The sequence below is a fragment of the Equus quagga genome, chromosome 19 (genome assembly GCF_021613505.1).
Source record: "Equus quagga isolate Etosha38 chromosome 19, UCLA_HA_Equagga_1.0, whole genome shotgun sequence".
Taxonomy (NCBI): Eukaryota; Metazoa; Chordata; class Mammalia; order Perissodactyla; family Equidae; genus Equus; species Equus quagga.
The window spans coordinates 42536094-42562377 of record NC_060285.1 but is presented as its reverse complement, the minus strand read 5'-3'; the positions used below and the strand labels follow the sequence as shown (position 1 = coordinate 42562377).

The following is a 26284-nucleotide window of genomic DNA, read 5'->3' as shown; positions in this document are numbered from 1 at the left end:
TGGAGATAATAAAAATAATAATATCTGTTTCTTAAGGTTTTTAATCACTTAAATGAATTGATATTTTCCAAGCATTTAAAATAGTATCGGATAGGTCTGGAAACAGTGGTGATGATTATACAACACTGTGAATGTAATTGCCACTGAATTTTACAGTAAAAATGGATACAATGGTAAATTTTATGTTCTGTATATTTTACCACAATTTAAAAAAATCAAAAAATAAAAATAAAACAGCTCCTGACACATCGTAAGGATTTTTGAAATAAATTAAAAATAGCATTTACTACTCTGTATTGTAATTGTTTGTTGATCTGTCTATATCACCTTTAACTAAAGGCTTCGTGTGGATATACCACATACCTAGCTTGTTCAGCATTTGTAGCTCTATCACCTAGCATGGGCTCTGACACATAGCAGGTCCTAAAGAAACACTTATTAAATTAATGAGTGAAGTGTCTACCAATGGAATGGGCTGCCTAAGAGATGGTGTCTTCCCTGTTAGCGTAATTATTTAAGCAGAGGGTATGATGATCACCTATCAATGATGTGTCAGAAAATATGTCTAATACATAGATGGGATGAGTAAAAGCGTCTAAAATTTCTTCCTACTCTAAGATTGCATTTATTCTATTTATCTTGTGCTATAATATAACAATTTTCATGGTCTTAACAACAGTATCAACGTCATAAAGGAACTCTTTCACTTGCCACCTTTACCCCTACAATACCTCCTGTTCCTATTAAAACACTTTTAGCTTTTTGGGATCTCCTGGCATATGACATGCTTTTTCCTTGCTTAGAATGGGCTCTTTCACTTGTCTGCTTCACCTTCTTGATGTCTCATTCTCCAGAAAGTCTTTCCTGGTTCTCAAAAAAGGTGTTAGTTGCCCCATACATGCCACAATAGTATTTTGGCTTTGTATTTATCACATGGTATAGAAGTTACCAATTTCCTAGTTCTCTAAATCGTAAGCTACTCAGGAGCAGGGTCTGTGTCTTGTCTACTAGTCTTTCTCAACCACCTAACACATTGCCTGGTAATAAATATTTATTAAAAGAATAAAGGCATCAATGAAACCATCTTGTGAGGTCTACTGCTTTCAGTTGTGTACAACACAGATAATTTTTAAAAGCACATTTCTTTTTAGGTATTTTTGGCCAACCAGCTGCAGTGCTTTCTTTCTGGCAAAATTCGGTCCCAGTGTCAGTGATTTTGAATATCTCCTTAATACTACGGAGCACAGTATGTTATATGCAAATGTGTACCCCCAAATATGTACGTGCTTTTATTTTGAATCTAGAATTTATATTCTTCAAAGCAAGTTTTCTTAAGCAAAATATGTGGCAGTAAAGAGACCAAGCCAAAATCTGCTAAGACTCCAGCCATTTTTGTCTGAAAAAGAGAAATAAAAACAAAAACACGCATTCTTACCTACTGTGAAAACAATTTGTCAGAGAAGATGAATATCGTTATTCCAGGCTGTCTATACAGCGCTGGTGAGAGAATGGAAATATTTTAACCTTATGAGAATTTGATGATCCCTAGTCTAGCCCCTAAATGCTGAGCTTTCCACTCTTCCATTTATTTTGTGGTTTCCCACTGAGAGAAAAATTTCAATGAGGAATTCCACCTAAAAGAGGATATTCTTTCGTCCACGAGGAAAGTAAAGGGCGCGTCCTGCATTAACTTTCCAACTCAACAGGTAAGGATGAAAAAAAAATTAATTGAATTTTCATCAGTATCACAGAAGAATGATCATTTCCCCTTGCATAATTAGAAGCTTCCTCAGACATGCTAACTATTCAGCAAGTGGCATTTACCGTACAGATGGCTCATTATTTATTAATGACATCATGTGGTGTCAGAAATCAACTCTGGATAATACCTGCCTACATGAGCTCAGGGAAGAGCGTGCCCTCATCTAACTCAAGCTTCCCTGATTAGCTCGCAGACAGGGACGACGAGCCCTCTGCAGCTGCATCCCCGACCTCCCCGCACGCTCCCCGCCCCCCGGGGAGGCGGGGCCGGCCCCTCAAGGCCCGCGGGCTGGCAGCCCCCCGGGGCGGGGCGGCGCGTGCGCACTGGTCTCTCCGCGGCCGGTGGACCATGGAGGCCCCGAGGCCCTTCGCTTCTGCTGGGGGCGGCCGCTTCGTCCCCGTGACGCGAGGGGCGGGTTTGAAGCTGTGGCTCTGGGAGCTCTGGCTGCTCCTGCTGGGGGCCGGTTTGAACGCGAACTTTTTGCCCGACGAGGAGGACGTCAGCTTCATCAATGAGTACGTGAACCTGCACAACGAGCTCCGCGGCAGCGTCGAGCCCAGCGGCGCGAACCTGCGCTTCATGGTGAGGCCCTGGCCGCGGGCGGCGGGAGGCGCGGCCCACCCCGCGGCTCGGCGCGTTGGCGGGGGGGCCTGGCAGCGGGGCGCTGGCCGGGGGCGGGCTCGAAGGGGCGTCGTTCCACGAAAGGGCGGTGTAAGGCACACTCCCGAAATCAAAGCGAACATCTCAAGAGGACGCTGCCCGCTCAACAAAAACGGCATCCCTGGGCTTGGATTAGGGAGAGGCAGGTGAGCTGTCAGCTGGTGCGAGTGAAAGATCAGATCCAGGCTTTATTTAAAATTTTGATTTTTTTTCATCCTGGGTACTTTCACATTAGTTTTTAAGTCCTGTTCACCTTGATTACCGAGTTTTCCGTGTCCACGCGCGGTTTTGCTCGGGGGCGTGTCCCGGCCGCCGCGCCCCGGTCCGGCCCTGAGTCTGCCTCCCTTGCACTGTCGTTCTTGCTTCTTTCCCGTTGCCCCCATTTCTGCTTAACGTCTCGTCAGCTATTCTCTTGTTGCTGTGGAGTCTTTGTAGTTGTCATTAAAAATGATGGCAAAATTTATTGAGTAATAACTATCCTCTTATCAGGCAGCAAGGAGCTTCCAGTTTACATGATAAATGGTTTTGCGAGGACTCCCTAGACATAGTTCCTTAGGACAAATTCCAGAAATGGGGTAAAGAAAGGGTATAATATTTTTTTATTTATATGATACATAGCAATTGCTATTCTAAAGGGCTGTGCCAAAGTAAGCAAATAGTAAACCAAGAAGTCATAAAATGGTACTTCATTTTATTGTTAACTTTAAAATGTTATTTTGATTGGACATGTTTTAGTTCTTTCTTGTTCATTTTCTTTACCTTTCCTATTGTCAGCATTTCCTCTCCTGTTTATATATTTTCTTATAGAAATATACTAGCGTTTAGTACTACTTGCTGAAGATAGGTTTTTCCACGCCAGTTTTTATCTTTTGTATTTAATCATAGAATTTGAGGCTAGATTTGAGAGTTTTAACTCTGTATTTCCCACCCTTTGTGACTAATTCTGTTTCTTGCAAGTTTGAAGATTAGCCTTCTTCCTGATAATAATAAATACATAATACTTTTTAATACAACTTTTTATAAGTTTTGTATTTCTAATCTCTAAAAATTATGTTTCAAACATAAAGTATAGAGAATAGTATAGCAGAAACCTGTTTACCCACAATATGTATCTTAATACATGGACGCTTTTAAAGCAATAGTGTTTTGGGTACATCTTAAAGCCCCACCCTAAAGTTTATACTCCTCTTCTTCCTAAAAGTTGGTGTGTATTTTTCCCATGGATTTTACTAGCACATAAATAGTGACTAAATAGCATAGTCTACGGTAATAGTATGATCTACTTAGAACTTTTCCTTGACAGGTTTGGAAATCATACATTTTATTTTTGTTGGTTATTCTTTTTAATATGTATACAAAGTCCAAAGTTAATCAACATCTATAACCTCCTTCCCAATATTAAAAAGATCTTACAACACAAATTCTGAATGTCTCCTGCCCATGTCCATGCTGTTGGTGTCATCTAGTATTTTTGTTCTACCTTGTTTTTAAACTCAAAAAAATTTATTTTGAGGCCTGCCTGGTGGTGCAGCGGTTAAGTTCCCACGTTTCACTTCGGTGGCCTGGGGTTTGCCCATTCGGATCCTGGGCGCGGACATGGCACTGCTTGTCGAGCCATGTTGTGGCAGGTGTCCCACATATAAAGTATAGGAAGATGGGCACGGATGTTAACTCAGGGCCAGTCTTCCTCAGCAAAAAGAGGAAGATTGGTGGCAGATGTTAACTCAGGAGTAATCTTCCTCAAAAATAATTATTTTTATTGTAAAATATGCATAACATAATATTTACCATTTTAACCATCTTTAAGTGTACAATTCTATGGCATTAAATAGTCTCACATCATTGTGCAGGCATCACCAGCCTCCATGTCCAGAACATTTTCATCTTCCCCAACTGAAGCTCTACCCTTACACGCTAAGTCCCCATTCGCTTCTCCTCGCAGGCCCTGTCAGCCACCGTTCTGCTGTCTGTCTCTATGAGGTTGAGTACTCAAGGTACTTCATATAGGAATCATAAGTATTTCTCTTTGTGACTGGCTTATTTCACTTAGCATATTGTCTTCAAGTTTCATCCGTGTTGTAGCGTGTGTCAGAATTTCCATCCTGTTTAAGGCATTATTTAAGGATTTAAGGACTAAGGCTTTGTTTAAGGATGATTAGTCATATTGAGCACCTTTTCGTGTACTGGTTAGCTAAAACTACAAAATTCTTAGAAGAGCACACGGGGAAAAGCTTCATGTCATTGAATATGGCAACATTTCTTTTATGTGTTACCAAAAGCTCAAGCAACAAGATAAAACATAAATAAATTAGACTTCATCAAAATTAAAAACTTGTGCATCAAAGGACATTATCAACAGAATGAAAAGGGAGCCTATGGAATGGGAGAAAACATTTGCAAATCATATATCTGATAAGGCATTAATATCCAGAATAATAAAGATTTTCTTCAACTCAGCTAACAAAACTAACAACCTGATCAAAAACTGGGTAAAGGAGAGAGGTGACATCAGTGAAATGGTGGAGTGAGCTGACCCAGGAATCTCTCCCCTCCAAACTACAAGCAAAAAATGAAGAACTGAATTTCAATCAATAATTTTAAAAATACAGAGATCGTCAGAAACCCACAGCAGCTAAACGATGGAGGGCACAGGCTGGCGCCGCCTTCGGAGGAGTTGGAACGGGGTAGGAGAGAACTTCGCTCCGTCCCCTAGAGACTGGGATTGCCGCGGCGGGTGAGGGAAGGAGCAGGGGAGGGGCCGTGCATCTGGGGATCGTCCAGGACTTCCACCGTCCGTGCAGCAGAAACCCACTAATGGGGGAAAGCTTTTGTGTGCGGGGACCCCATGCAGCCAGGGCCCCGGGAGATCAGAGAGCCAGAGCTGGTTGGAATCCAGATTGGTGCACGAGAGAAAGTGCCCTTCCTCCCCCAACCCATGGTGCACGCCACCATTGCGGCTGAAGGCGGAAGGCTCAGAACACATGGCTCTCGACCCCCATCTAGTGGCAACAGGCTGTAACTGCAACCAAATACTACCATCATGTGCAAAAACGACTCCTCTACCATTCAGCAATTTATAAAAGCTCCAGACCAGAAGGAAAACAATAAAAACACAGAATTAAGTCCTGAGGACTTGGAAATAGGTAAACTAGGTGAAAATAAGTTCAGAGTAGCTATCATCAAAATACTCAGTGAGGTAAAGGGAAATATAGAGAAACAAGTCAACGAGTGCTGGAGTTACTTCACAAAAGAGATTGAAACTATAAAGAAGAATAAATCAGAAATACTAGAGATGAAAAATACAATGGATCAGATAAATCAGAATACAGATTCCCTGAATGCTCGTGTAGACACCATAGAGGAGCAAATTAGCATAATTGAAGATAGACAGGCTGAATGGCTCCAGACAGAGGAAGAAAGAGAACTAAGAATTAATAAGAATGAGAAAAATTTCCAAGAGATAGTGGATTCAAAGAGGAGAACCAATTTAAGAATCATTGGAATTCCTGAGGACATGGAAAAGGAAAATGGAACAGAAGGAGTCCTCAAAGAAATAATTGAAGAAAATTTCCCAAATCTAGGGATTGGGGGAGAAATGTGTGTGGAGGAAGCTTTCAGATCTCCTAGATTTGTCAATGTCAAAAGACCTACTGCAAAGCATATAGTAGTAAAAATGGCAAAAATGAATGGCAAAGAAAGAATACTCAGGGCAGCAAGGCAGAAGAAAATAACCTACAAAGCAACTCCTATCAGACTTTCAGCAAATTTCTGTACAGAAACCTTACCAGCTAGGAGAGAATGGAATGACATATTCAAAACTTTGAAGGATGAAAAGCTACAGCCAAGAATACTCTATCCAGCAAAAATATCCTTCAGATATGAGGGAGAAGTTAAATCTTTTCCAGACAAACAAAAGCTAAGGGACTTTGTATCCAAAACACCTCCACTACAAGAAATCCCCAAGAAGTCTCTCATACCTGAAAAAAGAAAAAAAGGGAGAAAGGGGTCACAAATCACAGAGTAGGGAGACAAATAGATAGAATCAGAATAGGATAGCAAATGTTCAACTATAGTATTAGGATAAAGGGAAGGAAACTACCAAAGCAAAGACAATCTTATCACTCTAACCACAAACTCACAACACGAATTGGAATAAGAGATGAAAATAATAATTTAGGAGAGGAAGAGGAAAGGGTCTAAATCAGTCTAGGCCAAGTAAGTAAGAGACCACCAGAAAATGGACTATATTATACACAGGATTCTGAATACAGACTTCAGGGTAGCCACTAAACTAAAAAACAGAACAGAGACACAAAACATAAGGAAAAATCTAAGAAACCCAGCATAAGAAATTGCAGAAGTCAATGGGTAGGCTAAAACACAGAGGATGAGGAAAAAAGGTAATGGAGGAAAACCAGGTAACAAGCAACAGAATGACAGCATTAAGCCCCCATGCATCAATAATCACCCTCAATGTAAACGGATTGAACTCTCCAATAAAAAGACACAGAGTGGCAAGATGGATTAAAGAACAAGATCCAACAATTTGTTGCCTCCAGGAAACACACCTCAGCTCCAAGGACGAACAAAGGCTCAGAGTGAAGGGGTGGAAGACAATAGTCCAAGCTAATAGCAAACAAAAGAAACCAGGTGTAGCAATACTCATATCAGACAAAACAGATTTCAAAATAAGGCAGGTAAAGAGAGACACAGAGGGACATTATATAATGATCAAAGGGACACTGCATCAAGAAGAAATAACACTTATAAATATCTATGCACCCAACACAGGAGCACCAAAGTTCATAAAGCAGCTAAAGCATAAAGCATAAAGAAGATACTGAAACAACACAATAATAGTAGGGGACCTCAACACCCCACTCACATCTATGGACAGATCATCCGGACAGAAAATCAACAAGGAAACAGTGGAGCTAAATGAAAAGCTAAAACAATTGGACTTAATAGACATATATGGAACACTTCATCCAAAAACAGGAGAATACACATTCTTCTCAAGTGCGCATGGAACATTCTCAAGGATACACCATGTGTTGGGAAACAAGGCAAGCATCTACAAATTTAAAATAATTGAAATAATAACAAGCATCTTCTCCGATCATAATGCTATAAGGCTAGAAATTACAAGGACAAAGCTGAGAAAGGCATAAAGATGTGGAGACTAAACAATGCGCTATTGAACAAGCAATGGACCATTGAAGAAATTAAAGAAGAAATCAAAAAATACCTGGAGACAAATGAAAATGATAGCATGCCATATCAACTCATATAAGATACAGCAAAAGCTGTGTTAAGAGGTAAATTAATTGCAATACAGGTACATCTTAACAAACAAGAAAAATCCCAAATAAGCAATCTTAAATTACATCTAATTGAATTAGAGAAAGAAGAACAAACAAAGCCCAAAGTCAGCAGGAGACAAATAATAAAAATCAGAGCAGAAATAAATGCTATTGAAACAAAAAAGGCAGTAGAAAGGAACAATGAAACAAAGAGCTGGTTGTTTGAGAAGATAAATAAAATTGACAAACCCCTACCAGACTTACAAAGAAAAAAAGGGAGAAAGCTCAAATAAACAAAATCAGAAATAAAGGAGGAGAAGTAACAATAGACTCCACAGAAATATGACGGATTATAAGAGAATACTACAGAAAACTATATGCCAACAAAATGGATAACCTAGAGGAAATGGATAAATTCTTGGACTCCTACAATCTCCCAAAGCTCACTCAAGAAGAGACAGACAATTTGAACAGATCACACTCACAAAGAAAGAGATTGAAACAGCAGTCAAAAGCATCCCAAAGAATAAAACCCCAGGACCAGACGGCTTTCCTGGGGAATTCTACCAAACTTTCAGAAAGGATTTAATACCTGTCCTTTCCAAGCTATTCCAAAAAATTAGGGTTGATGGAACACTGCCTAACACATTCTACAAGGCCAACATCATGCTGATACCAAAGCCTGACAAGGACAGCACGAAAAAAGAGAACTACAGGCCAATATCACTGATGAACATAGATGCAAAAATTCTCAACAAAATTTTGGCAACCCAAATTCAACAATTCATCGAAAGGATCATACATCATGATCAAGTGGGATTCATACCAGGGACACAGGGATGGTTCAACATCCACAAATCAACCAATGTGATACACCACATCAACAAACTGAGGAATAAAAACCACATGATCGTCTCAGTAGATGCAGAGAAAGCATTTGACAAGATCCAACAGCCATTTATGATAAAAACTCTGAAAACAATGGGCATAGAAGGGAACTACCTCAACAAAATAAAGGCCATATATGACAAGCCCACAGCCAACATCATACTCAATGGGCAAAAACTGAGTGCCATTCCCCTGAAGACAGGAACGAGACAAGGATGCCCTCTATCACCACTCTTATTTAACATAATACTGGAGGTCCTGGCCAGAGCTATTAGGCAAGAAAAAGGATTAAAAGGAATCCAGATAGGGAGGGAAGAGGTGAAACTCTTGCTGTTTGCAGATGACGTGATCCTATATATAGAAAACTCCAAAGAATCCATTGGAAAACTCTTAGAAGTAATCAACAACTACAGCAAAGTTGCAGGGTATAAAATCAACTTGCATAAATCAATAGCATTTCTATACCCTAGTAATGAACTAACAGAAAAAGAACACAAGAAGACAATACCATTCACAACTGCAACAAAAAGAATAAAATACCTTGGGGTGAATTTAACTAAGGAAGTGAAAGACCTATACAATGAAAATTACAAGGCTTTTCTGAAAGAAATGGATGACGACATAAAGAGATGGAAAGACATCCCATGTACATGGATTGGAAGAATAAGCATAGTTAAGATGTTCATTCTACCTAAAGCAATCTAGAGATTCAATGCTATCCCAATCAGAATCCCAAGGACATTCTTTACAGAATTAGAACAAAGAGTCCTAAAATTCATATGGGGCAACAAAAGACCCCGAATTGCTAAAGCAATCCTGAGAAAAAAGAACAAAACGGGAGGCATCACAATCCCTGACTTCAAAACATACTACAAAGCTGCAGTAATCAAAACAGCATGGTACTGGTACAAAAACAGGTGCACAGATCAATGGAACAGAATTGAAAGCCCAGAAATGAAACCACACATGTATGCACAGCTAATCTTCAACAAAGGAGCTGAGGGCCTACAATGGAGAAAAGAAAGTCTTTTCAACAAATGGTGCTGGGAAAACTGGAAAGCCACATGTAAAAGAATGAAAATTGACCTTTCTTTCTCACCATCCACCAAAATAAACTCAAAATGGATCAAAGACCTAAAGGAAAGACCTGAAACCATAAGGCTTCTAAAAGAAAATGTAGGCAGTACACTCTTTGACATCAGTATTAAAAGGATCTTTTTGGACACCGTGTTCCCAGAAAAGGGAAACAATAGAAAGAATAAACAAATGGGACTTCATCAGACTAAAAAACTTCTTCAAGGCAAATGAAAACAGGATTGAAACAAAAAAACAACCCACTAACTGGGGAAAAATATTTGCAAGTCATACCTCTGACAAAGGCTTAATATCCATAATATATAAAGAACTCACACAACTCAACAACAAAAAATCAAACAACCCGATCAAAAAATGGGCAGAAGACACGAACAGACATTTCTCCAAAGAAGATATATGGATGGCCAATAGGCACAGGAAAAGATGTTCATCGTCGCTGATCGCCAGGGAAATGCAAATCAAAACTACACTAAGATATCACCTTACACCCATTAGAATGACAAAAATATCTAAAACTAATAGTAACAAATGTTGGAGAGGTTGTGGAGAAAAAGGAACTCTCATAGACTGATGATGGGAATGCAAACTGGTGTAGCCACTATGGAAAACAGTATGGAGATTCCTCAAAAAATTAAAAATAGAACTACCATACGACCCAGCTATCCTACTACTTGGTATCTATCCAAAGAGCTTGAAGTCAGCAATTCCAAAAGTCCTATGCACCCCAATGTTCTTTGCAGCATTATTTACAATAGCCAAGACGTGGAAGCAACCTAAGTGCCTATCAACAGATGATTGGATAAAGAAGATGTGGTATATATATATAATGGAATACTACTCAGCTGTAAAAAAGAACAAAATCATCCCATTTGCAACAACATGCATGGACCTTGAGGGAATTATGTTAAGTGAAATAAGCCAGATAGAGAAGGACAATCTCTGTATGACTTCACTCATATGAGGAATTTAAAAATGGAGACAAAGAGAACAGATTAGTGGCTACCAGGGGAAAGGTGGGGTGGGGGGTGAGCGCAAAGTATGAAGGGGTGCAACTACAACATGACTGACAAACAATAATGTACAACTGAAATTTCACATGATTGTAACTTACCATTATCTCAATAAAAAATTAAAAAAAAACAGTATGGGGATTCCTCAAAAAATTAATAGAACTGCCATATGATCCAGCTATTCCACTGCTGGGTATTTATCCCAAGAACATGAAAACACAAATGCGTAAAGATACATGCATCACTCTGTTCATCCCAGCGTTATTCACAATAGCCAAGACTTGGCAGCAACATAGGTGTCCATCAAGGCATAAATGGATAAAGAAGATGTGGTATATGCACAATGGAATACTGCTCAGCCACAGGAAATGACGAAATCTGGCCATTTGTGAAAACATGGATGAACCTTGAGGGTGTTATGCAAGTGAAATAAGTCAGAGGGAGAAAGTCAAGTACTGTATGATCTCACTCATAAGTAGAAGATAAAAACGATGACAAAGAAACACGTAGAAACAGAGACTGAATTAGTGGTTACCAGAGGGGTTGGGTGGAGGGAAGAGGGAAAATGGTGTGTGGCACATGTGTGTGGTGATGTATTGTGATTAGTCTTTGGGTGGTGAACATGATGTAATCTCCACAGGAATCTAAATATAATGATGTACAACTGAAATTTATATGATGTTATAAACCAGTGTTACCACAATAAAGTAATAATAATAAAAAAAATGGGTAAAGGACTTGAATAGACATTTCTCAAAAGAAGATATACAGTGGCCAATAAGCACCTGAAGAGATGCTCAACATAACTAATCATTAGGAAAATGCTAATCAAGACCATAATGACATACCACTTCACACCCATTAAGATGGCTATATCAAAAAGCAGAAAATAATGTGTTGGGGATGTGGAGAGATTGAAACACTTGTGCCTTGCTGGTGGGAACGTAAAATGGTGCAGATACTGAAAAACAGAATGGCAGTTCTTCAAAAAATTATAGAATTTCCATTTGTTCCAGCAATTCCTGTTCTGGGTATTTACGTGATAGAAGTGAGAACAGAGAATCCAACAGCTATGTGTACACACACCCATGTTCACTGCAGCATTATTCATAATAGCCAAGACATGGAAACAACCTGTTTCCATCAACAGATGAAGGGATAAAGAAGATGTAGCGTATATATACAATGGAATAATATTCAGCCATGAGAAAGAAGGAAATCCTGCCATTTGTGACAACTTGGATGGGGTTTGAGAGCATTCTGCTGATTGAAATGTCAGGCAGAAAAAGACAAATACTGCATAGTCTAATTTATATGGGAAATACAAAAAAGAAGTCAAACTCATAGGAGCAGAGAATAGAAAAGTGCTTGTCAGGGGCTAGGGAGTGGGGGAAATGGAAAGTGGTTGGTAAAAGGGTACAGACTTAAAAATGAATAAGGTCTGAGGAGCTAATGTAAAACTTGGTGACTGTAGTTGGTAACACTGTATTATATAATTAAAAAAAGAAACTTCAGCCTTTGTTTGCAACTGTAATTTTATTCAAGGTTGAGCAACGGTATTTGTAACTATCGTGACTTATTTGCACACCGTCATGGGAAGCAGTGAAAGTTGAGAGTTAGGCTTCCTGGGTGTAAATCCAGGGTCCACGTTTTACTGGCTGTAAGTAGTTATAAGTAAACTATGTAAGTTCTTTGTGTTTTAGTTGCTTCCTTTGGGAAACAGAGACAGTAATAATAATGCATACCTCATAGGGTAATTGTAAACATTAAGTGAAATAATGCATTAAAAACACTTAGAATAGTGACTGGTACATTGTAAGCGTGTGGTGTGTAAACACTATGCAAAATAAGGCAGTAGAAGGATGGTCCGTGGAGCGTTGTTTGCAAATGGTTCAAACAATCTAAAAGGCTATTAATAATGGAATGGTAACATTTATCGTATTCTATCCATACTATGGAATACTGTGTAGAGTTTGTAAAAATTAGTTAGATCTAGTTGTACTAATTTGGAACAGTCTCTCTAAATGAAAATTGCAAGTTGCAGGCCAATAATACTATGTATGGTATGATTACAATTGTGCAAGGAAAAAAAAATCACAATTGCTCATCTAAAACATCCACACTTACATCTTATATTTGAATGTGTGTGTATTTGAATGTATACAGAGATAGAGCAATGTATACATAAACAATTTTTTTAGGAATCTTTACCATGGGGAGGGAAATATGTGTGTGTACGATATTCCAAAGTCCTGATGTATTTTTTATAATATATTTCATATGTTGTATTTGTGTATAATCAATGAAATTAAGAAACTCTGGGGAAATCTTAGTATTGGTTTTCAGAAATGTTTACTTTCAAATATACTATAACATACATACTTAGCATTTTTGTTTTACAACTATTTTGTTGCTTTTTCTACGTGTGTTGTTTTCGCTCTTGTCCATAACCAAGGAGCACCATCTTGTGATATTTTCTCACATTTCTGGGAGCATCCGTAAAACTTTACATGTGCCTCTTTTATAACATTTACCAACTGCTACTATGTGTTAAAATTGTGTATATATCTACATAATATCCCAGGTGGTTCTCCTAACAGTAAGCAACCAGAGGATGAAATTTATGCCTGGCTTTATATTTTATTCCTCACAATACAATAGTTTGCGTATAGTCAGTGCTCAATAAATAGTTCTTAGATGAATATTTTAAATTATTGTATTACTGTGTATAAAAGAAATGAGGTTAAAAATACATATTCTGAACAGTCTCCATGTAAGGGTATTATAATCATTTGCATCATCTAACAATCTGATTTTTTAATTACAAGTATGTGCATAGACCTTGTCTCAGGAAATAGTCATTTCATTTATGATTATCTCAGAAAACTTTTCCCCCATATAAGTTCCACAGTCAAGACCTATAAGCACAACATTAGAATTATTTTCCCTAAATCTAATGATGAGAACTCAAGGGAAATAATGTAGAGTACAAAAAAACCTTATTATTGTTGTTTTGTTTACTTTGCTTTTTGCGTTTTTTTTCAGACTTGGGATGTAGCTTTGTCACGGACTGCTAGAGCATGGGGGAAAAAATGTGTGTTTGAGCCTAATACTCATTTAGAAGAACTGAGAATGGCCCATCCTAAATTTAATGGTATTGGTGAAAATATGTGGGTTGGCCCTGAAAACGAATTTACCGCGAGTATTGCTATCAGAAGTTGGTATGCAGAGAGGAAGAAGTACCATTTTGAAAATGACAGTTGCTTGGATGACTGTTCTCATTACATACAGGTATCTGATTTTTATATTAATAATTCAGTAGATTCCTCAATTGCATTACTACTAATTTTTTATTATGTTTCAGTTCTATAGATAAACCCAAATGGTAAAATGATTACTTCTAATAGAATCACAATTCTAATCAGTTCTAGGTCTTCAAGATGTCTGTGCTTCCATCTATTATGTGAACCATACAGTAAAACATTCCTTAAATATATAAATGTAATCTCCATGCCCAAAGATAGTAGGTACTTTTCCAAAAATGATGGACACTGGAAAAGGAAGTAAGAAACCAGCAAATAAAAATTATTTTTAAATTATTGACTATAAACATAAGTGAAAGACTTGATAATTTTTGCACAGATCAGTACACATACTGCCATGTAACTTATTGATTAAAACATTTTAAGTGCAAATTAATAGTCTTTTTCCCTGCCTCGTGTCTAACAGTCCACTCTTACACCTCATCCTCCAGCATACTGCACCACTTGTTACTTCCTGTACATGCATTTGTTGTTTTATGATCCTCTATTTATATGTGACACTAAGGGCAGGGACTTTGTCTCCTCACCCGTATGGTCTCACCACCACAGCATGACATTATTTGGGTCTTCAATAACTATTTGTATCATGAATCAATAAATTATTGAATAAACTTCCAAGCTTATTCAAAAAACGATTATTTTCCAATCAGTAGACTCTGATGTCATGTTTTATGTAGAACTTAAAATCTTGGAATTTTTTTCATGTTGAACTCCTGTTTTTCTGTTCCATCAAATGAATCATATTTCCAAAAAAATTTTGATCAGTTCTTTTTTCCTCTAGAAAGTTGTGGTGGTTCTCCATTATCTTGCTCATACCAAATAAAAAGAGAAAATTTATTCAATAAATAATTTACATAGAATTAAAAAATCATTAAATAAAATTTATTTATTTATTTCTATTTTATTTTCTAATAGAATTTCCTCAACAAAAGAAAAGAGAAATGCTGACCACAATGGCTCTCTACTCTGATATCGCTTTTCCTTCCTTTCTGTAATCTTAGTGTCCCTCTTTTTCTCCCTTCACAACTTCCATTCTTCGAAAACTTTTTCTCCTCTCTTTTCCCTCTGCCTCTCTGTCAAGAACGTAGAACTCTCGGATTCAACAAGATGTTGAAAATTGATTCAGCAAGTGTGCCTTCCTTTGGCTCTAAAACATTACTCTAGATCAGCATTTATCAAACTCTTTGTCCTAAGAATACAGTATTGGTAGCAAACCTATCAAAGCGTATCTCTAAATAGTTTGGAAGTGCGTCCCTAAGTCCGTGATAATTCTCTCCCTGCATTTAAATGAAGAGTAGTTCATATTCCTTGAATTATTTGGTTAAAGGTTCAATGTGAGTTGAATATATTATTGTTTATAACATGGCAGAGTAAATGTTTAGAATTAAATTTTATGATTTTTTGAAAATTTTATTTTAGCTTGTTTGGGACAGATCTTACAAAGTTGGTTGTGCTGTTACTCCATGTTCAAGAATTGGACCTATCAGACATGCGGCAATTTTCATATGCAACTATGCACCAGGGTAAGCTACTTTAAATTTTAAAAATAATGTAAAGATAAATTGGGAATTTTTCAAGGTTAAGTTTTCCTAACTTTCAATATATTCTTCTAAATGTCTTTGTGAATTCTTTCCACTTACTTACCTGGTGATTATTTACCTTATACCTGAATATCTTTCTATGATAGGAAATAACTACCTTCCAAAATAGCTGCCATCTCTGGAGAGCTCTGTTGGAAAGTCTCAAGTATTCTTTCAGGTCAATATGATACTCTAAGTAATATTATTAAAATGTCCACCTAAGAGAAAATATCGTAATCAATATGTCAAGTAAACGGTAAAAACTGACTACATGCTAGGATTGAGAAGGAATTTCTGTCAAATAAAATGCTTCTGGAACTACTCCAAAAAGAAAAAGAAAAAAAAATGATTACTGATTACTGGTTATATGCTCTGAGATAGGAGAAACAACAGAACTGTGATGTAAGTCGGATTAGACTCAGAAGGCCCTTTCCTGATGGGAAGCTTTGCTGAATTTGGACAGGCATGTGAAACAAGTTTGGGATGTGGAGTCTTTGCAAAACTTTTTAGGCTTCCTTTCATTCCCACAAACTGGAAGCATTGGGGTCATATCAATTACATGGAGGAAGTTTTGAAAGTTAACTACTGATTGGTATTGAAAATTCAGAGGACTGGACACTTGTGCAGAGGAGGGAAGAGGTTCCTCTGGGGCACTAGTCTTCATTTATGTACTCAGCACATATGTCCAAGGCTCTGATCTATCTACTAACAAGACCAAAAACGACTGACCATATTTGATTTATAGTCTTGGAAGGAAGGCAAACAATGAATAAGTGAATACATACATAAGTAATATTGAATTAGATGATAAAATATACCATAAAAAAATCAAGATAAGTGAAAAGGGAATAACTAGTAGGGAATATAGATAAGGTGGTTGCAAAAGGAGGTGGCATTTGAGTTGAAAGTCAAACAATAAGATTGCTAAAGAGTATTTCAGGTAGAAGTAAGAGCACGTATAAAATCTCTGAGCTTGAACGAGTTTAGCATGTTTGAGAAATGAATAATGTGCTTAGAGGTAGGAGTCGAGGTAGAGAGTTAGGTGACAGCTACACAAAATGGAATACCATAGACCACGTTAAAGATTTTGGAATTTATTCTAAGTAATGGCAAAGCCATGGGAAAGTCTTAAGCAAGTGAGTGACATCATCTCATCTATGTTTCAAAAAGAACACTTAAAGAAATGGTTACTCTTGCTGTTGTATTAAGAATGGACATGAGTTTCGTTGGTTTTTTTTTTAGATTTCACATATAAATGAGATCATACAATATTTCTCTTTCTCTGTCTGACTTATTTCCCTTAGCATGATGCTTTCAAGGTCCATCCATGTTGTCGCAAATGGTAGAATTTCCTCATTTTTTATGGATGAATAATATTCCATTATATATATACCACAACTTCTTTATCCATTCGTCCATTGATGGACACATAGGTTGTTTCTGTGTTTTGGCTATTGTGAATAATGCTGCTATGAACAGGGTACAGATATCTTTTCAAGTTAGTGTTTTCATTTCCTTTGGATGTATTCCCAGAAGTGGAATTGCTAGATCATATGGTAGTTCTATTTTTAATTTTTTGAGGATCCTAAGGAGATGTGTTTTGTGTTTGGACACTAGGTAGAAATACAAATGTGGGAAATGTAAATTAATCATGAGGCGGAATTAGCTCTATGGAGGTCTGGGATAGGTTTCTAAGTAGAAGGAACTGCTGGGCCCTGAGGTAGACATGAGTCATAGTCTTGAATGAGATCACCATCCCAGAGAGTGCATATGGAAACTTAATTTAAGCACTAAGTGCGAGAGCACTACAATGTTTGACCAAAGGAGAATGAAGAGAGGCTAACAAGGTAAGAGGGAAACCAAAGCAGTGCTGGTAAGAAAGTGAAGCCAAGTGAAGAACTCCAGTCAAGATGCCCAGAGTGGTTAACTGTATGAGATGCTTCTGAAAGAATGAAAAAAATGAGGAAGGAGAGGTGACGGTTGAAGGTATTTGGTACCCTGAATAACAGTAGTGGCTGCAAGGGTATCCCTTGGTGACTGTAGTGGTAAGATGAAGCTGCCAGTTGTTAGCGTTACTCTTCTTTCCACCCTCCTGTTGAAATTTCTATCACCCATTTTTCCTTTGATATAAATATTGGCAAGTCTACCTGTGAAGGATCTATGTTGGAACATATTAGTTAAGTCAGTCCAAGCCTTATTTGATATATACTCAAAATAGGCAGTCATAGCTATCTTTCTTAAGAATAGTTGGTAGAAAAATCAACCCATCATAGTATTATGAAATACTGAGTAGAAATGAAAATAAGAGAGCCAAATTGAAAATTGGAATGTGTAGTAGGCTGAATGGCAGCCCCCTAAAAGATATATTCAGGTCTTACTTCACAAAACCTGTGAATGGTAATTTAGATGGCAAGAGTGAATATTGCCTTATATGACAAAAGACGTGATTGAGATGAGGATGTTGAGGGGGGAGCACAGCCTCCACATGTGTTCTCACAGGAGAGAGGGAGATTGAGCACTGGACACACAAGAGAGGAGGACGCAACGTGACCACGGAGGAAGAGGTGAAGTGACAGACCCACAAACCAAGGGCCTCCTGGAGCCACTAGAAGCTGAAAGAGTCACGGAATTCTCCCCCTGAGCCCTTGGAGAGAGCACAGTCCTGCCAACATCTTGATTTTGGACTTCAGCCCTCCAGAACTGAGAGAAAATTTTTGTTGTTTTAAACCACCCAGTTTGTGGTAATTTGTTAAAGTAGCCACAGGAGACTAACACAGAATGGAAGAATAAAAACAGAATTGGCCATAGAGAAAATATGAGTTAACAACAACCTTAGAAAAATTCTCAGAACACAAAGAAGAGGAGTAGAAATCAAAATATATATGAACAAAAATAGGAATCATATAGGACAGATAAATCTACAAATTGGTACTCCTAAAGAATAGAGAAAAATTAATGGAACAGAAATAATAAATAAAAGAAAATGTTCTTAATCCATAAAAATGCCCATATAAAGATTAAGATAGCTTATAATATATCAGAAAAAGTGAACTAAAGCAATGTTTACTGACATCATTTTCTAGTGATTATTTTTCAGTTTCAAAAATAAAGACTCATACATTTCTAAGAAAAACAAAACAGTATTACTAGATTAGCCTTGAACTTAGTTATTGGAGAGTGTACAATCAAAGATGATCATGAGAATTTAAGCTTAAGTGATAATATAGTTTTGTTAACTGAGCTAGGAAAAGATGTAGGGTGGAGGAAAAAGGATTTGTTTATTTTTAGACATGTTGCATCTGCAGTGACTGCAGGACCTTTTTTTTAATGAAATATAAGTTTGTAATAGGTGCACCAAAAACTGACTAGGCATGCGAGTCCACAGTTTTTACATGATGTCTATCCAGAAAACACTTGTAATCTGTTGGGAAAGAAATACTTAAAAAAGGGGGGGGCAACATTAACCAAATATATACACATATCCATATTTTAAATAGGAAGGAGCTGTTGTAAAAGTAGATTTGAGATCATAGAAGCTATTAGCCTGGGTACAGATTCAGAAGCGGTCAGCTTTGATGCATGGAAGATGTGTATTAGGGGGAAAAAGAGGCCACTGGAGAAGGTAAGAGATCTGGGATTGAGGAAAATGACTTGACTCTGGGGCTAGACCCTTAAAAGAAATAAATTATAGTGTCCAAAAGTATGTAGTAAAGAAATTTTTCTTTATTTAATAATTAAGAAAATATAGTCTGGCAGGTAATACCATTTTCTTTACCTCTTGAGCAGACAGCCTCCCTGGAAGTTTGGTAGGGCCGTGTGACTGAGTTTGGCCACTGGAATATAGGCCACCTCCAGGCCTGGCCTTTAAAAGTTTCCTGCATGATCCATCATACTCTTGGTCTTTCCTCATCTGCTGGCTGGGATCTGGTGAAGAATTCAGATGTCCCAGAGGATGGCAAAGCCACAAGATGGCATGAGGCAATGCCCCAGAATGAGTGCTGGAAGAAGCCCCTCTACCACTGCCAACACCCATCCTGGAATCACGACGTGAATTCTGCCCACCATGGCACGGAAATGGCAAGGAGAGGTCAGACTCAGGACACAGCTTGAAGAAAGAGCTAATAATGCCTGCTGATAGATTAGACTTCAGCAGTAAATGGAATGGAATGATAAAGGACAATACCTATGTCTTTAGTCTGAGCAACTGGATGAATGGCGATGCCACTAAATCAGATAGGGAAGACTTGCAGAGGAGCAGAGCTTGAGGAAAGATCGAGTTTTCTGTTTCAGACATTGAACTGTGAGAAGGAGCTAGAATGGAGGTCTAGGATGGGTTCTAAGTAGTGAGGTCTGCAGGTATAACAGTCCTGAGGCAGAATGAGTCACAGTCCTAAGGGAGGTCACCTTGTGGGGAAGTACATGTGGAGAAGGGAGCAGAAGAGACTAGGACTAAGCCCTGTGTCACCACAGTATTTGCACTTCAGGCAAAGGAGTATAAAGAGAGGCTAGCGAGCTAAGAAGGAACCTAGAACTGTGCTGGCGGATTTTTAAAATAATATTTAGACTTATTTTTTCATCAATCTCTTATATGTAAGCTTGCTATCTTTCCATGGTTTTCTGCATACATAGTAATTTGTGATTCTATGTATCATATTGTAATCATTTTAGATATTTTGAATAACAGGCTAAACGTAAAGTGCAAACAATGCATTTAACACATTTGAAGTGATGACAGTATGAAGAGCTCTGACACGTTCACAAATGAGCCGTGACATCCATGTCAAATTCACGGCCAACCAGCAATGATTCTCAGACACCATCAATGTTAAGATGTGTCTTGATTTCAGAGATGTTAAAATATGAAAAGATGTGCATGTTAGAATTATGAAACGCAGTATATAAGTGAAAGAAAAGATTTACAAAACAGTACATATCCTTACTATGTATGATAAAATAAAAATGTTATATGAAATGTTTTGTTCATAGTTAAGTGCAACATTTAATGTAGCTCATATTTTAAAATACTGGTTGTCATATTAAAAGCACTAAATTTGATTTCATGACCTATTAATGGTTCATGACTTGCAGTTTGAAAAATATTGCCAATTTAGAATACTCTATACAAATGTTTGGCAATGAAGAGAAGGAAATGGGGTAGGTGTGTAGAGTTGAGTGAAAGCTATGTTTTATAACTTTGGTTGCTGATGCATTTTTATAAGCTAAAGAAATGCATCAATGAGTAGAGACTGATAGAATATATTAGAACAGGCGAGGGTTGGGGAAAGAATTGAAAGAGCAAGTCCTATCTGGAAAAAGGCAGGAGAGAATTAGAAGAGAAAATGTAGAGAAATTCTTAATAATAAATATTTGTCTTCCTTTCTTGCTTAATGGGGCTCATGAGGATTTAATTCTGTTTCATTGATCTTTCAAAAGAAAAGATTTTTGAATTTATGTATCCTTTCTCATTCCTTTGTTTTTTATTTCATTATTTTGAGATATTCAGTCTTCCAAGTATTTTTTAGGGGGAGAGACTATGATATGTTGCTGTTTCGGTTAAGATATACACCATTTCTTTATCTTTAATTCTACTTAATATTGAAGATATTTGCAGTTATATATTTTCCTCCAATTACAATTCTTGTTGGACCTTAGGATCTTGTATGATAGAGCCTCTTTCTCATTGCTTTCTATGGATTGTAATTTTTGGTCATTTTAATAAAATGATTAATACTTGATACATATTCATGATAAAAAATTCACAGGTGCCAAGGAGAAAGTGCTGGCCCCATCCTTGTCTTCCTGTTACCCTCCCCAGTATTTCATCCTAAAATATATATACAAAATATATCTGTGCATATACAAAAGTTTATCTATTTATGTGTGTGTGTGCTTGTGTTTCCAAAATTCAAACAGGAACACTACACTTCCTGTGGCATTCTTTATTTTTTTTTGCTTAATCATGTGCACTGGAAGTCTTTCATGACCTATTAATGGTACACAAAGAGTTTCTAGATTCTTTTTAAGACTTTCACAGGTTTTTTTTTTGGATATGCAAAAGTTTATTTAAACAATGCTCTCCTTTTGATGGACTTTCAGGCTATTTTATTATTTTTATTATAAGCAATAATTGTCCACATAGACTTGTAATTCTCATATAAGTTAGTATCTGTAATATGATTTCATAATCATGGAATTACTAGGTCAAAAAGCATGTGTACTTTTAATTTGGATAGATATTACTAAATATCTATTCATTATGTTCACACCATTTTTCTATTACAAATTTTCTTTTACATCAACATATGAGACAATTTTTCAACTTCCTTGCTTAACATAATATATTTTCTACCATTTTGCTGTTTACTACTAAGAGTTCAGTGTATTTTCAGTTTTCATCTGCTGTTTTACATGAGTTTGGGTATCTTTTTGTAGGTCTCAGAAAATTTGGACTTCATTTTCTGGGACCTGACTGTTCCTATGTATTCACTGTTTTTCTCTGAAGTTGGACATTTTTTTTCAATTGTAGAAGTTTTATATAGCAAGAAAATTAGCTCTTTCATTTAATGTAATTTGGAAATATTTTCCCAGTTTGATGTTTAACTTTTGACTTTATTTATAATCCAATTTATTTTTGCCAAAAAGAATTATATTTTTTAAAACAATTTTGTTTTCAAGATTTTATTTTTCCTTTTTCTCCCTGAAGTCCCCTGGTACATGGCTGTGTATCTTTACTTGTGGGTCCTTCTAGCTGTGGCATGCCACCGCAGCATGGCCTGACAAGCGGTGCCATGTCTGTGCCAGGATCCAAACCAGCGAAACCCTGGGCCACTGAAGCAGAGCACGCGGACTTAACCGCTCGGCCACGGGGCTGGTCTCAAGAGTTATATTTTTTAATTGTAGAAGAAAGTATCAGTACTTTTTTTCATGGGTTTTGAGGTTTGTGTAATACTTAGACAAGCCTTCCCAAAATACTATTATCCTACATTTTCTTCTACCAATTCTTTATTTTTTTGAACTTGTAAATATTTGATGCACTTTGCTTCTGGACATTATTAAGCTGTTACAAGAATTAGTCTCCTGCTTAAAATAACCATAAAGACCAGGCAAAACATATAAAATAACTGTTTTCAGGCATTAAGTGCAACTAATGCAGGGCTATGATCTATGCAAATAGAAAAGAACTCAATGGGACCCCTATATTTGCCTTGCTTTGCTCTCTGAGAGTGTTCTCCAAACCATAGTGAGAGAAACAGAATCCAAGCAAAGAATGTATGTTTTCTGTGCGAAGGATATATCAGTGTTTGTTGATGATAAGGTGTCTGATATTTAGGACCAGGATCCAAAGAAGAGGGAGCTTCAAAGAAGGACCCCCAAAAGTCTGTGTAAAGATTTTTTGTGGGTCCTTGGCAAACTCCTAAGCTGCACATCTCAAGGCAAGTTTCTGGAAGGATTAGATGGAAACAGTTGCTGAAGACCTGCACAGAGATTTCAGAAGCTGCACGGTGCTAAGAAGACAGAGTTGCACTTTGGGCCCAGCTGAAATGGCGAGATGTTGGCAAACAGCCTAGAGCCTTACAAAGCAGAACGTAAATCCAGAAAATATGTATACATTTGACTATATAAAATTTGAAAACTAATTTATGGCTAAAGCAATATCATAAATATAGCCAAAGAAAAAATAATATATTTGTGGAATATATGGCAGAATTAGTCTCCTTAATATACAAAGAATTCATATACATTGAAAAGAAAAAAGAGAAACAACCCAAGAGGATAATGTACAGAAGATATAAAGAGATCATTTACTGAAAAGAAAAGAAAATGGTCATCAATCATGAAAAGATACTCGATCTCACTTATAATTGAAGTAATTTAGGTAAAAACAAAAATAAGTGACCACTTTCCACTCATCCATTTGAGAATATAGAAAAGCTTAATTGATATTCTTCACATGTGAGGGACAATGAATTGGTTCAATCTTTTCTGTATTTAGTAGTATAACAAAATTTAAAATATACATACCTTTGAACTTAGAATCTCTTTGTTAAGATTTTATCCTATTAATATCCTCATGAAAGTTGGCCAAGATCTACATACAAGGATACACATTGTAGCATGTTTTAATAACATGAAACTGAAATAAAAAAACCAATGACTCAGTAATAGGGAACTGAGCAATTAATGTACTGTACATTATTATGTAGCCATTGAAAAGACTATTGTCTTTCTTTGTGTACCAGTATGGAAAGGTCTCACTTGTTAGCTGAAAACGTAAGATGCAGAATAATAATAAGTAAGATTGCATCTTTTTATTATAGCATTTGATATTACCAGAAAATGTAGTGATTCACAGAAATTGAAATATGATAATATACACCTGAAATTTATAGAATGTTATAAACCAATGTTAGCTCAATAAAAAAAGAAGAAAGAAAATGTAGTGATTCAATAAGATAGAAATGGGAAATTTCAATTTAGTGGGTAGCTCTGCTCCACTAGTCATTCAAAAACCCAGACTGCTCCTGTCTTGTTTCTTCACTATCCCCAGGGGACAAGGTCTTTGTGTGCCTGATCAAATCCAGGTCACAGATATAATCTAGCTCAAGCTCATAGTAAAGGAAAGAAACATGTTGGCAGTGTGACCATCTCCTAAAGCACCAGATGGGAAGTGATGCTTCACTGCAGCTTCCATTCCATTGGATATAAGATGGATCACATGGCCACATCTAAGTCGAAAGGGAAATTAGGAATGTAGTGAGGCTAGGCATTAACGTGCCAAGCTAGAATACTGTTATTTGAGTATTTCAAGAGAGATTTAGATTGACGGCTAGCAATCTCTATCACAAGTATATAAGTACTGAGAATTTTTGTGAAAAACTTTTTCTGAAGGGAATCATAAGAAGCTGTTAATAGAAGTTAGCTTTGGGGAAACAGATGGAAAGTGGAGGATGGAGACATTTCTCCCCTTTGAAGCTACCCTATTCTGCTTTCTCCTGTCTACTGTACGCTTACAGATATTACATGTATTACTTTATTTTTTAACTTTTATATCAGCAAAGGATGTCTGGATTGAGATTGGAGAAGTATTTAAGACATTTTAGAAGGTATAAATAACAATTTGTAGGTCATTGTGTTAAGTAATGAGAAAGAGGAAATAGTGAAGGAAGATGCTCAGATTTATGACTCAGGCATGAATGGTATTGCCCTTAACTCCAGTGGGGAACACTAAACCTTTTGAGAGGGAAGGTGATGAGTTCTATTTTGGGCATAATGAATTTGAGTTGGCTGTGAAATACTTATTTTGAGATGTTTAGTAAGTCGGTGATTATATAGGTCAGAAACTCATGAGTGAGGCATAGCATAGAACAAATATTTGGAGTTCCAGAATACGTATGGTAATTGAAATCATGGGAGTAGATGGGATTGCCTAGTGAGAGAGTATAAAGGAGAAGAAAGAGGACCTCTGGAATGTCATGCCAACATTCAAGGGTACTTAGAGGAAGATAAAGTGGGAGGGAAGACCTAAGAGGAATGGCCAGACAGGTAGGAGAAAAAAACAGAAGAATATGGTTTCATAGGAGACAAGAGGGAAAGACTGTTTTTAGAAGGAAGTAGTAGTCCAAAACTTCAAATTCTAAGAGGACAAGCAAAATAAGGACTTAAAAATATCAAATTTAAAGAGAAGTTCATTGATAAACATAGGAAGAGCTATTTCTGTGGAGAAGAGGAAACTGATGCCAGGTTGGAATGACCTGACGGCGGTTTTGCTGTTGTTTTTATTTTGTTTTTAAAATGGGAAAGATGTGAGCATATTTAAGTATTGACATGAAGGATTTAATACAGAATAAAAGTGACTCTTTATAAAGAATAAAGGCAGAGTATATGTTAAGGTACAAGTCCCTGAGAAGATAGAAGAGTATTAAAGAGATTAGCCTTAAAAAGAAGGAGGAGCAGTTCTTCAGTTCTATTGAAAAGGAAGGAAAGAGGGGGTAGACATTTTGTCATATTTCGTGACAGAAAATTTCTCAAGTTCCAATCTGAAGGCCATTATGTTTCTCTGTGAAGTAGGACAGATCATGTCCTGAGAATAAAGGGGGAGACAGTGAAGTTGGAATATTGAAGATTGGGAAGGTTTGAAATAGTTATTATGGCAAATGAGAGAGCAAGCTGACTAGGGAACCATAGAAAGATTCTCAACCTAGTTTAATGATTTTTCTCCAGCAGTCCTGAAGCAGACATGAAGCATGCAGACTGTAATATTCCTTCATTTTTTCCCCACACTAGGGTTTTGTCAGGTGATTGTAAAGGGAAATAGTCCAAGAGAGTTTCAGGTTTTTAGTGAGAGAATATGCATACCAATTGATCTAAGCTGGATAGAGAAGAGACAATGGGATGGACAGGGAGAAAATACACTTGTGGTACCAGTGAAATCAATGGACAGGTGTGGCAGGAGTAAATGAGTGAGCAACCTGGGAGGATAGGAGGTTGCAGTCAGTGAGTGGAATGTGTGATTTTGGGAGTTCAGAAGTGGAGCACTTGTAGGGGATAACAAGATCCAGAGTGTGGCTACAAAAGTGACAATTAATGGAGTATTGGGAAGTTTTGTGATGGTGAAGAGATTCAGTAACAGAGAGAAGTTGTTCTTAGATGAATCATCCATAAG

General features: G+C 37.1%; 1 protein-coding gene across 1 annotated transcript in view; it reads left to right on the top strand.

Annotated features, from left to right (window-relative positions):
• Positions 1 to 2110: 2110 nt before the first annotated feature.
• Positions 2111 to 26284, top strand: part of GLIPR1L2 (GLIPR1 like 2) — a 40993-nt gene continuing 16819 nt past the window's right edge. The window contains exons 1-3 of the mRNA XM_046646179.1: positions 2111 to 2344; positions 13764 to 14009; positions 15461 to 15564. Coding sequence (XP_046502135.1) covers positions 2111 to 2344; positions 13764 to 14009; positions 15461 to 15564 — 584 coding nt within the window. The remainder of the gene's footprint in view (positions 2345 to 13763; positions 14010 to 15460; positions 15565 to 26284) is intronic.